General features: G+C 43.4%; 1 protein-coding gene across 6 annotated transcripts in view; it reads right to left on the bottom strand.

Moving 5' to 3' along the window:
* Positions 1-2,608: 2,608 nt before the first annotated feature.
* Positions 2,609-13,332, bottom strand: part of STAMBPL1 (STAM binding protein like 1) — a 40,864-nt gene continuing 30,140 nt past the window's right edge. For 2 of the 6 annotated variants that reach the window (XM_043550491.1, XM_043550493.1), the window contains exons 9-11: positions 11,233-11,345; positions 7,962-8,061; positions 2,609-2,922 (exon numbers count right to left, since the gene is read on the bottom strand). In XM_043550491.1, the coding sequence (XP_043406426.1) occupies positions 2,866-2,922; positions 7,962-8,061; positions 11,233-11,345 (270 nt within the window). In that variant the 3' untranslated portion in view covers positions 2,609-2,865. Of the gene's footprint in view, positions 2,923-5,625; positions 5,706-7,961; positions 8,062-11,232; positions 11,346-13,332 lie in introns of all 6 variants that reach the window. The other 4 variants (XM_043550492.1, XR_006292051.1, XM_043550494.1 and 1 more) reach the window with 4 other exon arrangements.

Below are 13,332 nucleotides of genomic sequence, written 5' to 3'. Positions count from 1 at the left end.
TAGGCACCTAAAGAGAAGACCTGATTTTCAGAGGTGCTGAGTAGCCCCAAGTAGAGCCATCGATTTGGTGTCATCACAACAAGTTGTAGTCTGCTTCTGGTCTCACACCACACTGTAGCTGTTAGTATTATTGATTGATACACACAGGCTTTGTGGGGGACTGACCCATTCTTTTAGCATCAGTGGTGTGCATGTGTGTCAGTCAAAGCAGGGGAATTGCTCAGAAAGGTACTGGCAAGGTATTGTCTCCTCCCCAGGAGCCTATTTCTGCAGTGTCTAAACTGTGGCAATCAGGGTGACCTGGAGCGTCAATTCAGACCCGGTCACGAGGTGGCTGGACTGACAGCAGCATTATTACATTAGTGCTGTGATTTTTGGCTACCTCTACAGCAAGCAATATAGGTTAATTGCATAACACTTCCTTGGGCTCACACTCTGAACAGCTAAAATGATGGGTGGTTCTCCGTTTCCTTTTGGTGAATTTTATTTGCCGCTGATTTTTGACTATTGTTTTAGATAATGGAATAAAAGTTTACCAATTTTATTCTCACTGGATCTGAGGACTCTCAAGCCTGAGTCAGCGACGCTGTCAGAAAAGTGCCTATGCAGGGGTATTAAATAGCTGTGGCGATCTCAGGCTATTATTAAGGCAAGGTGGGTGAGGTGTGGCTTTTATTGGCCCATCTTCTGCTGGGGCCCAAGAGAGCCTTTCAAGCTGACGCAGAGCTTGTCTTCAGGTCACGCCCCTGTGTAAGCTCAAAAGTGTGGCGCTCTCACCAACACAAGGTGGTCCAATAAAAGACGGTACCGCCTCAACCTTTTCCCAGGACCGTACATACTGAGTGTGTCAGATACTGGTGACTACATTTCTCAACAAGTGCCAGGGAGCACCTATAACTGGGCCTTACAATGAAGTTGGGAACAATAACTCCATAACACGTGGTCCTTAAAGGGCACATCTTTTTTGTTGTTGTTTTGTTTTTTGCAAAGCCCATCACCGAACAGCACCGTGGCATGCATTGAGTGACTAACTTGCTCTTTCTCTCGCTCATGGATCCAGATTACTTTCTATTGTTGCTAACCTGCATGCCCCCTCACCTACCGGACCCACTTGTTAGTCTCTTCCAGCTGTTAGGTCTAACCTGTCTGGGACAGGGGCTGTCACTATGTTTGTACAGCATTTAGCACAATGAACTCTATCATAAGGCAGGCCATCCTGGAGTCCCCCTTGGTGGTTAGGTGTGACACCACAGACAAGCACTGCCTTGATTTCCCCTCACATGGGGTATAAAGACCTTTAAATAACGTGAGTGCCCCCTTCTGGAGGAGGCTCATTGATTGATAGCTAGTCCATTTTACACGGGAGACCGTGGCAGTCTTAATTCTGTCTGTCCCACATGAGTCCACTGTGCTCCTCTCTCCAGGCCCTGCCCCATCTGGCTCCTCTTGACTCAGGCCTTTGACCCTGGAGGCAGGTCTGTACGTGGGTAGAGTCCTTCTTTGGAGTCACTCATCTGTGGTGGACTGTCAATAGCTGCTGTTCCGTGTGGCAGCATCTCTCAGCTTCCTGACACTGTCTAGGGGACCACCTTGGGCTGACAACTTCCGCCCTGCCTCTATGCATCTCCCCTCTCTACAAGCAGCTTTTCTAGTTGCTGCAGGCTGGGGTGCACCCCAGCAAGCTCTCTGGGGATGGGTAAGCTGCAAAAAAACCCACCCACAGCAGGCTGTCTCAGCTGATGTGGGTTCATGGGGTTGGGCATGCAGGGCTGTAACTGCAGTGTAGATTTTCAGGCTCAGGATGGAGCCTGAGCTCTGAGACCCTACAATCGGGGAGAGCTACAGAGCCAAGCCTCCAGAATGAGCCCAACCAGCTGCACTGAACTTTTACATGCCCTACTATCCCAGCCCAAATGATGGGTCAGCCCCGGGGTGTTTATGACAGCATAGACATATCCTCTCCCGACGGGAACTCACCCTCTATGCTCCCCGCTCTGCCCTTATAAGAGCTCCCCTTCACAGGTGTCTCTTGTTTCCTTGGAAATCTCCCTCTAACTGAGCTCCGGTAACCTTTATTCGATCCAGGCACTTGTTTTCTAATAATTAACCCTTATACTCAGCAAACTGGTGTAGTTAGTGACTCCCAGGTGGGTCAGCAAAAGGCAGTCACTGGCAGACTGGGCCATGACTCCCCTGAAAGGGACCAATTTTCCCATGACAGGCTCCAAGGTGGTTGGTACTGGAATATAAATGTTAGTATGAAGCATTGCGGAAGGGGCAGGGCCATCTCGATTCTCAGAACAGCTTCTGAGTAGGACTCTGAGAGGAGCAGATTATTTTGTATTCTCCTTCCGCACCTCAACCCCCAGACCCATCTCTTAGCTGCCTCAAAAGTCAGGTTGGGACTCCTAACAGGCCCAGAAGACTGCTTCGTCAGCTACTGGAGTACATCTGACCTAGTCAATCCCTAGACCATATGAGCTGAATACCTCAGCTGACTGTGTTCGACGGCCTGTGAAAGGCCCGGGTTCTAGAACACCATTGTTGAAAAATCTGTTGCACAGAAAATAGCTGATGACAGGAAACTTAACAGTCAGTTTTACCAGTGTTGTTGTTTGAAGCTCACTTTATTGTTGTATCATATTATTCAGATACATGTACAGATTTTGTTTTATTTCACTGTGAACTCTGTCTTGACAGAACAAAATAACTTGAAAATGGCAAGACCAATAAATATCAAACCATTAAATCTAAAATGTATAAATATAAAACATCAGTAATTGCTGAAAAACATCATTGGAAAATCTGCCAGCCATTTTTCTCCATGTGGCATCTGTTTGGTAGGCCATTTATCTTCCATCAGCATCACCTCAGATCCAGCACAGTTATTTTTGTTTCTGTCCCAACTACATGTTTACAGGTCTGTAAAAGAAATCAACCATTATTCACTGACAGCAGCCGCTGAAGGGAATAGATCATTTGAACGTCAGGCAAAACTGCAGGAGCACCAGCTCCAGTTCCAATCCAAATCATAAAAGAGCTATTCCATACCCTGTATGTTCTTTCTGCTTTCTTCGATATGACAGCTACAAAAAAGTTACTTCAGTGTTCCCAGTACTTTCGGAGGTGCTGAGTAACAGCCCTAGATACCAACATTCTCCATTTCGCAATAGAACAGTAGGCCACTGGCAGTAGCACTGCAAATTCTCTCATACTGCTCTGCCAACGTTGCTCATCCCTTACCAGCTCTACCATCATGGCAAAATGGGTACTTCTGACGTTATCTGGATTCATATCTTGAGGTCTTTGCTGAGATTGCTAATAAGAGTGTCAACCAGTGTTGTCAGGATGGTTTTGGAGGCTTGTCATATCCACAGACCTAAAACCCACAAATCATTTCCTATAGGCCACAAGCACCCATTAGGTGGCAGCCACTTTTATTCACTACCAAACTGGGCTGGACTCCAATGAGATTATGTGGTTTGAGGCTTCCTCTTAAGTTTTGAGCCTGTTTTATATAGGCACAAGTTTTATTGGCTCCCAGGTTTGCCTGTTAACAAGTACAGGGCTAACTTTGCAAGTATGGACTGAAAGTTTAACAGAAAAGTGACTATACATGCAAAACTGGCTATGTGTTCTTTAAAGAGAATAGTGCTGAAGGGTTAGATTTTTTGACACAGGCTACACTCTTGCACTCTCAGTTATGTATCTGAATAGGCTGCCTGTAGGTTGGCTGGATATGCAGGGAAAAGGGGAGCTGGGTGCCCACTGTTCCCCATCTGGAACAGGTGGGCAGAGCATTAACCATACTCCCGCCCCAGTAATGCCCCAGCCAGCCAAACTGAGCTAGTTTAAGATTTGTCAGAATTTTCAGTTGATATAGGGGAAGCAGAGATGGACCGGTGCCTTTTGGGGGTATTTCAGGCAAAATGCCGCTGGAGTTTCCTCTGATCCCTACAGTTCACTCAAGATTGTGCTTAAAAATATATTCAATCATTTAGGGCTAGATTATGTTTGGAAACAGCAGAACACTGTTGGCCATAAACTAGATTCAAAACAGGCTTACCATTATGTTCTGGTTCAAGAGAGTGTGACACTGGCAGACTAGGTGCCAGCTCATGCTAAGGCCCCCTAGATCTCACTGAACACTGACAAATGCATAGCAGGAAAGCAGTCTTGCTAACCTGTGTGTTAGTATTGTTAAAATAGGTGTAGATTTAGAAAAATGCATTTAGCCTCTATGAAATGCTCATAAGTTGCTGCCTGAATTCATCTCACTCACAATAGCTGTATTCCCCGTTTAAGGTAATATTTAAATGTTTGCTTTGTAACTACAGAAGCAATTGCCATGGAACTCAAGCCCCCATAGGCAGAAGAGAAGCATTAACAAGTGGGAAATACTAGTTCATCACAAGAGATGTCATCTTCTGCCCAGCAAAAGGCGGCCCATAGATACCAGCTGAACCATTGTGCAACATCAGTGGACAAGACTTTGTGGATTGCTCCCCTCCACATCCATGAAGAGGAGACATGCAGGAGCACAGCCCATCAGCTTGAATTTTGGGGAAGGGGAATAAATCCCTGTCAAGAAGAAATTATCTTGACTGTGCTTGAACTATGAAGGGCAAAGATTTTTTAGCGTAAGCAAGAGCGGCCCAGTGCTTGGCCTGGATTAGCCCTAAAGGACATATATTACAGCAGCTTTTCTTACCCTTCTGGAACCTAAGACTAACTCATTTATGTGTGTATGTTTACCTGCTTTAACCTTGTAAATAACATTTCTTTTTCTTAGTTAATAAATCTTTGGTTAATTTATTACAAGATTGGCTACACGCATTGTCTTTGTATAGGATCATTAGTGCAGTTGACTTGGGGTAACCTGAATGTTGTTATTTTTGGTGTAAGGAACCATCTCTCACAAAGGCAAGCTTACCTGAGTGACAGGATAGATAGGAGTACCCAAAGGGACTGTCTGACTCCATGTTAAGGGCTGAAGCATTCACACTTGATCCTTGGCTGGTGAAATCTAAGTATAGAACTCACAACCAATTTCTGATATGTGCCCTGCTTCTTAACAGTCTGTCCTGACGTTGGTACTCATGCTCCTGGCAGCTTGACAGGAGGATTTTATAACGGTATAGATCAGCTTTAATACTTGTGAGTCAGAGGAGGCAGCTAAACCAGCAGACACACCCACAATGGAAGACAGAGACTTGAAACATAGGACAGACTTGTAACACTGGAAGGCAGGGTGAGCGATGTTGGACTCTGATGCGACATGTAATATCTCCATGCTTTGTGATAGCAGTTGTGTACTTGGTGCCTTGTACAGAGAAGGAAGTGAGAGCTAAGTAGCCTGGGATTGCCTTTTCAAAACATGGTTGTAAACTTCAGTAGCAAGAGCCAGTGTAACGAGAGCCAAAACAATCTGGGGTGGGATTTTCAAAAGTGTTCGGCATTTGCCTAACACGGGTCCCATGGGAACGAATGGTAAACCTACCATTAACGTCAACAGGGGCAGAGTTAGGCTCATGGTCAACTTTTGAAAATCCCGCCCGAAAGGAAACTAGGGCTTGGGTTCCAGTGTTTGTATTCCACTTCCACTCCCCAAGGGAGAGGCTGTACCTCTACGTGCAGCAAGTCTTTGCTCTGATTTATCAATTGTGGCTAACACTCCAGTAGCCCTGTTTCCATATTTGTGAACTCTGCCAAGAGGAGGAACATTGCCTTTATTTCAAACAACGGATTGACATTTCTGATAATCATTAATGACTATTTACCTGTTCAGTCACAGATTCTCATTTAGCCATGTAAAGAGCACACTAGAACCTTTGACCACCAGACTAACTGGAATACTTTGTGGTTACTGGAATGGCTTCTGAGAGGCTGGTGGAAAGGGTGAAAGGAAGCAGAGGTTCAATAGAGAAAATTATCCTTCCTGGTGGCTAGCTGTTAGCTCTGCAGGTTTATTGGACATCACAGCTGGGGAAGTCAGTTGTGATTCTTTGTTAGGAAAAAAAATCTCTTTAAGTGGTCATGGAAAACTTCTGTGGAAATTCTCTGGCCCTTTTTCTCTTGGCACGGGACTACTGACCAGCTGTTAAGAAGGACAACAGGAGTATATTTTCCATGCTTAGGGAGCGCTCAGACTTCCTAATGTGGGAAAGCTGCTTTTCTGGCCGATATTATATTTCTCAAGTTAGAGAGAGAGCTGTTCATAACATTTACTGGTTACTGCCACTCAAGTAGTGATAAGAAATGTAATCTTTGTTTTACATTTTACATAGAAATAATCTCAATAACCAAATTAATTTCTTTAGGTTTCGCTCTCTGCTGTGGTTACAGATAAATTAGTTTTATGGGGAACTGAGAGTCATAGAATGAAAGATTTTATTTAAAATACAATAGTTGGTTAAAGCAAACACGAATTATGATGAAACTATACACTGCAGTTATATTCACATTCCAAGCTGAAAGAGTTCATCCAGGGGCGATCAGTCCCTGAATAAGAAGAATGGGTGTATAATCCTTCCATTAACCGTACCATGATGGTAAATGAGTGCGCTAGTTTAAAAGTTAGTGTGCTACCCTTTTTTTATAATCACTTACAACAGGGGTGGGCAAACTTTTTGGCCCGAGGGCCACATCGGGGTGAAAAACTGTATGGAGGGCAGGGTAGGGATGGCTGTGCCCCCCAAACAGCCTGGCCCCCGCCCCCATTTGCCCCCTCCCACTTCTCACCCCCTGACTGTCCCCCTCAGAAGCTCCGACCCATCCAACCCCCTCTGCTCCTTGTCCCCTGACTGTCCCCTCCTGAGACCACCCCTGCCCCAAACCGCCCCCCCGGGATCCCACCCCCTATCCAACCCCCCCTGCTCCCTGTGCCCTGACTGCCCTGACCTATCCACACCCCGGCCCCCTGACAACCCCCCGGGACTCCCACACCCTATCCAACCCCCCCCGTTCCCCAACCCCTGACTGCCCCAGAACCTCCGCCCCATCCAACCACCCCCTGCACCCTGTCGCCTGACTGCCCCCTGGGACCCCCTACATAACTCCACCCACTGCCGCCCCCTTACCATGCCGCTCAGAGAGGCAGGAGCTCGCAGCCCCGCTGCCCGTGCGGCAGTGTGGCTACGTGGGAGGGGAAACAGCGGGAGAGGGGCCAGGGGCTAGCCTCCTGGGCCGGGAGCTCAGGGGCCAAGCAGGACAGTCCCGTGGGCCGGATGTGGCCCGCAGGCCATAGTTTGCCCACCTCTGACTTACAATAACATCCCTTAATTAATTAGCATTAAACCTGCCTTCTACCATATCTATATTTCTACTATCATATTTAGAATACCTTCTATTCTCTCATGGGCTATTTAATACTAAACAGTATCTTTAATTAACATCTGCATAAATGCCATTCCAATAACTGTAGATAATATGCTTCCAAAACATCCAAAACTCTTGTTAAAACCAGTTAGAACCAAACATGTTTACAACATGACCTGAGGTTATGTCTTAACTTCCCTCTAAGCTATATCACTTTACTTCACTCACAATTTACCAGGCCTCATTATCGTCAAGCCTAAATTTAAGTTCTCTAATTACATTTTAGCACAATTCTATTTAACATAAACAAACATCATTTTACAGGTGACAGAAGGAGGCATCAGGAATGCACCTGTCAGTTAGGAAAGGATCATGAACTATACATGGCCCAAAGATATCAAAATAAAAATACAGAGAAACCCAACCTAATGCTGATATAACTTCTGCTTGCAGCACAGGCACTGGTGAGAATTTGAAGGGACTGATATTTTTCTGGAAGATTTGCTCTGGTTCAAACAGGAATTAATTCTGGGAAGTGCTATGGACTATATTATACAGGAGGTCTCACTAGATGATTACAATGATAACATCTTTGACTATTTTTTTGGAATATGTTAAGGATATTTTAAAAGTAATATACCTACATTAAATAGTCTAGGCTCCTTAGTGTGTGGGTGAAACCCCTTCTTTTTACAAGCAGAAACTTCAAGCATGCCAGCATTAGTAAGTCTGAAGATCCCAGTGCTGGAAAGCAAAGAACAAAACTGACTTAAGGTTTGTAGCATTAAAAGAACTTGGTTCAAACAAGCATTAGTCAATCAAACACAAGTTACTGGGTTCAATACAGAGTAAGTGGGTGAAATTTAATGGTCTCTTATGTACAGGAAATCAGATAAGATAATAAAATGGTCCTTTCTGGGCATTAAAAGCTATGAGTCTATGAAGTAGAAAATATCCTGCCAGATAGAGTTGATCTATACTCTGCTTTGAGTCTTTATTACTAGTAAAAAAGAAATTCTACAGAAGAATAAAGAGTCACCTGACTACAAATCAATTCACTTTGATTAATGTTCCTAAAACTGAATAAAAAACAGACCATCAGAAATACAAGTGGAGGGGCTGGTCCTATATAAACTCTTACTCAATGATTAGTCACTACTCACATGAGTAGTCCCACTGAAGTCAGCAGTACTACTCAGGTGAGGAACAGCTGCTCCTTTGAGTACTGAGTTAGAAAGATTGTTACAGAAGGCTTTGGGCCCATCGTTTCACATTTGCTGTACAAACTTTTGCTGAAGACTATTATTTTTGTAAGTCTGAGGAGAATAATGAAAGACCAAGTCTTATCCCCTGCCCAAAGCCCATGCAGATTGGTGTGGTGTGCGGCCCTACTACATGTACTGGAGGAGAAGGGAAAGGGGGAGAAACAGAATCCTGCCTACCCTCCACTACCCAGGTCATGGCACAGCCATGTTCCAGGTTGTTACTGCCACTTCTGGACCGCAGAAGCCATCATAGACCAGCGATCCTTCTTGTACGGGGCAGCTTTGCATGGGGGTTCCAGAGAGCTATACCTTTGCCACGTGTAGGGGCTATGTGGAGACAGAATGTGTATGCTGGTTGCATTCCTTTAGCCACTGTGAGTTAAGATAACATGCAGCTCCTGGGTACAACTGCATTGCTAGTGATTACATACATGTGCTTTTTTATCATGGTCACATTTTAAGATTCTATTTATGAATTGTTTATAAAGGGTTAATAACAGATTAATAAATGTTACAGACATGAGTAAGATGTGGAACAGATGTTACAAGCATAGCAGTAGAAGGTATTATAGATGTTTATAAGCCACGATTACAAGCAATCTATTGATCTGCTCCATATGCCTCTTTTTAAAAGCATGTAGGCATTGCTCTACTCAGTATTTCCTAAGGGTTAGATTCACTAAGGGGACACAGGTGCCTATAGAGGAAGTTAGGCACCTAAGTTCAACATTTAGGTATCACTGGCATTCACAAAACCACCACTGACCTGAAGGTACCTTCATTTCTGCTGGTAGGCATGTGCCAAGACCCCTAAATCCTGAAGGCACCCCACAGCTCACAAGCTGCTCCTGCCTGAGCCCTGGCTGGTGGGATTCTCAAACTAGGTGTTCCCCTGCCTATCTCACTTGCAGGGCCCAATTCGGTAGGTGTGCTACAATATACTCAACTTGCACAAAAGACAGCCAGGAATTTTCAGGGCTGGCTGGCATACATGGGTGCCCCAGAATACCCCATAGCTCAGAGATTAGGTTATTCCCCTAGGATGTGGGAGACCCAGGTTGCAGTCCCCACTCGGCCTGATTTGGAACAGGAACTTGAACCCAGCTCTCCCACCTCAAAAGGGAGTGCCCTAAACTTCACGTTATTCTGAGGCAGGTATCACCCAATGGCTCCTGTTGGAGCTGTTATACTTTGTATAAATAATTACATATTCATTGGAGCAGGGACTTGAAATTGACTGTCCAACATCCCAGGTGTGTGCCCTAATCATTGGGATACATAGTCTCAGTCTCTTGCACTCATGCTGTTTCTAAGGGGGCCCTAGAATACCAAATAACTTGGTTACAACATGCACCTGGAACATGAGAGACCTACTCCACATCAGGCAGAGCAGGGATTAGAAAACAGGTCTCCCACATCCCAAGTGAACACCCTAACCCCTGGGTATGAACCATCATCAGCGGGGGGTAGGAAGGTCCTTACTCTTGTTTTTGCTAGAAAAGGCTGACCATTCTTAGGCACCTAACTCCAGGAGAGGGGTCAAGCCTGTGAATCTGGAGCACAGACAGGAGCCTCTGGCACCCAAGAGTACATATACTCTGCAATTAGCCATCTGCAGCTGACCTGTGCCAGCTGACTCAGGCTCCTGGAGCTCAGGCTAAGGGGCTATTTAATTGTGGTGTAGAAGTTCGGGCTCAGGCTACAGCCCAGGCTCTAGGAACCTGTGAGGTAGGAGAGTCCCAGAGCCTGGGCTGCAGCCTGAGCCCGAGCCCAAAGGTCTACACTGTACTTAAACAGCCTCTTAGCCCAAGCCCTGCTGGCACAGGCCAGCTGCAGGTGGATCTGGGCCCTGAGCCCTGCCCTTTCTTTTGTATTTCACTCCTGGGTGTCTTAGGTGGCTCCCAGCTCAGTTTGCTGGCTTCTGAGAATCCCTTTCTTAATGCCTAATTCACCTCCTGGGGAGCCTGGATATCCAAGTTTGGTCTCTGAATTCCACTAGGGGGCCGGGCACCATGGAGTTACATGTTGCAACACTCAACATTGCAATGCCTAACCCCTTGTGAATCCAGATCTTAGGCCCTGTAACGCTGAGAGGAGCAATGCTAACATACCTTTACAAATTTGGCCTGTAACAAATGTACTGTAAACAGCTTTTAGTCATTTATTTGCACTTTATAAACCATTGGTAAAACAGAACCTTAATATAAAGCGTGACTTATCTCTAACCTCCCATCACGTCAGTGTTTTCCACTAAGAACAAGCTAAAAAACCTACACCATTTACACCTTCTTCACTTAGAAGAGTGCAGTTTGGATTCTGTGAGACACCTGACAATGAGATCCATGAAGCCTAGAACTACCACAGTCAAATGCGGTCACACCTACCAAGTGGAGTGGAGCATCACCATTTACAGAATTTTAAAATTAAATATGAGACAAGGTGACGTCAAATAACATTGCACACACAGGCTTACTGGAATGCAAGCCACGATCAATTTAGAACACAAGGAAAAAAACCCACACATATATACTACAACCTTTTATCTCCTTCACCTTAGCTGACATTCAGATGCTGTTTTGCAGGTGATCTAGTTTTAAGATAGCAGGCTGGGAGAGATAGCTAAACATTACTTAGAAAAAACAGAACTCACTCATTATGTTTTGGTGAACAAACAATTGCAATAGCCTCTGGTAACATTAGCTGATAAGAACAATGAGTATGAAGATCAACACTGGATAAGAATGCAGTTTGTGTTGGATGCGTCTACAAAAAGAAAGGGAAAGCTCTGCATAGTGAAAGTATTTCTTAGTCAAGTCAAGGTCAAAAATCCATTCAAGAAGAAACAGGATTTTGTAACAAGAGAAGGTGTTAGCATTTTCCCCAGATTCAGTTTTTATTATTTGCTACGAAACCTTAACTTTTCCATGGCACAACATACCTCTGAGGATAATTTTCATGAATGACTCAACAATGCAAAAGCTAAACGCTACAGTGTCAGGAGTAAATCCCTAATGCCAGGTGTATGAAGGCTTACAAAAACAATTTTAAACTCTTCTGAATATCAGATTAATGTTCTTATGAAAGGAAACAAATCTAGATTGAAAAGGCAAGTGTGGGTATAATAAGATGGCAGACCGAGATCAAAGGACTTAAATTAATTGTCCAAAATCCCTAAGAGTGGGATCATACACCATCCATATCAAGTAGGAAGTAAAAATTAGAACATAATTGAAAGTAACTGTCACTAGACGGTAAAAAGTGAATCAACACCTATAAGAAAATGGAAGCATGAAGCAGGTTGAAATTTTACATGGTGTTCACATTACATCACTGTCTTTGGTTCCAATACAAACATGGATTTAATATGAAATTGACAGAGCTGTGTGGCCCCAGTAAACCATTTTCCTGTCCCAGGAAAATTTTCAAGTTAAAAAAAAATCCTGACCCAAATCAGGACCAAAAATTGAAATCTCAAAAATGTTTGAGAACTGCAACTCACCAAAATTATTCAGTTCAGTTCAACTGAAATGTTTTGTTTTGATATTTCAAAATGTTTTGTTTCCATTTAACAATTTTTATACTATAAATTAAAATTTCTAAACAAAAAGTTACTCCAAAAGGAAAAACTGAACTTTTCTTAGAAAAAGTCAAAGTGGAATGTTTCAAAAACTTTAAAAAAACTTTGATTTAAAATTTTTTCAAAATGGGAAATTCATCAGAACCGACCATTCCCCAAGAAGTTTCAGTTTTGACAAGTCAGTACTTTCCAACAACAAAAAAGTATAGAAAAAAAATTCCTGACCAGCTATACAAATTGATGATTTATATATCTGGGGTGCAATTCTGATCTCAGATGCTCTGCCTTTCAGAGGAGATATTCCCGATTTACAGTGGTATAGGTGAGATCAGAATGAAGCCCCTGAACTCCAAAGAGGTCAGGCATTACTTCACCATTTATGATCTTAGTCATTAATGCACTAAGTCTTGGAAGTTCATGTTTGAGCTGATTTACTCATTTCTACACATATTTATGTTTAGTGTTTCATTTTATAATTTCATGGACTACAAGATTAGCCAAATTTGCAACAGAAAAAAAATCTAAAATCGTCTAACAAAACAGAGCCTCAAGTTTCTTTTGCAAGCAGGTTTCTTTTTGTCACATTTCCTATCTTAAAAAAAATCTTCACTACTGATTTTTTAAAAAATTTATGTAACATACTCAGTCAAGTACTCTACTTTTTAATATTTATTTCACAACTCTTCCTTCTCACCATGCCTGGAATAAACTCTCAATGCTCAAAACTGCTTGATCCAAACTGCAGTTTGAAAACCTACAAGTAATGGTTTTAGAAACGAGGTGTATCTAATACAAATGGGCCAAATTCTGCACTGAATTCTATCTTGTATACATTAGGATTTTAAATTGCTGTCCATCACTGTAGCAGCTGAGTGAATTCCATATAAAATCAATAGCAAAGTCATAGTGGACTTTATGAAGTCTCTGGCTCTTTTCCTTTTTGAGGCTACATGTCAGACATGTAAATGGTATTGAATGAGGTGTATGTGAGAAAGAATTTTGGGCCAAATTCTGCCAACAGACAGACAGCTCCTATCGTCTTGAATAGAAGTTGCATGGGCAAAACTGGGCCAACTGTATCAATGAAACACTTTACAGCTTTCTAGAAATAAAGAACAGCTTGTATCAGGGGATGACATTTATGTCAAATCAGGTCACCAGCACAAAAATTGA

Source organism: Chelonia mydas, chromosome 7, assembly GCF_015237465.2.
Source record: "Chelonia mydas isolate rCheMyd1 chromosome 7, rCheMyd1.pri.v2, whole genome shotgun sequence".
NCBI lineage: Eukaryota > Metazoa > Chordata > Testudines > Cheloniidae > Chelonia > Chelonia mydas.
The sequence above is the reverse complement of the archived record's forward strand: the minus strand, read 5'-3'. Positions and strand labels throughout refer to the sequence as shown.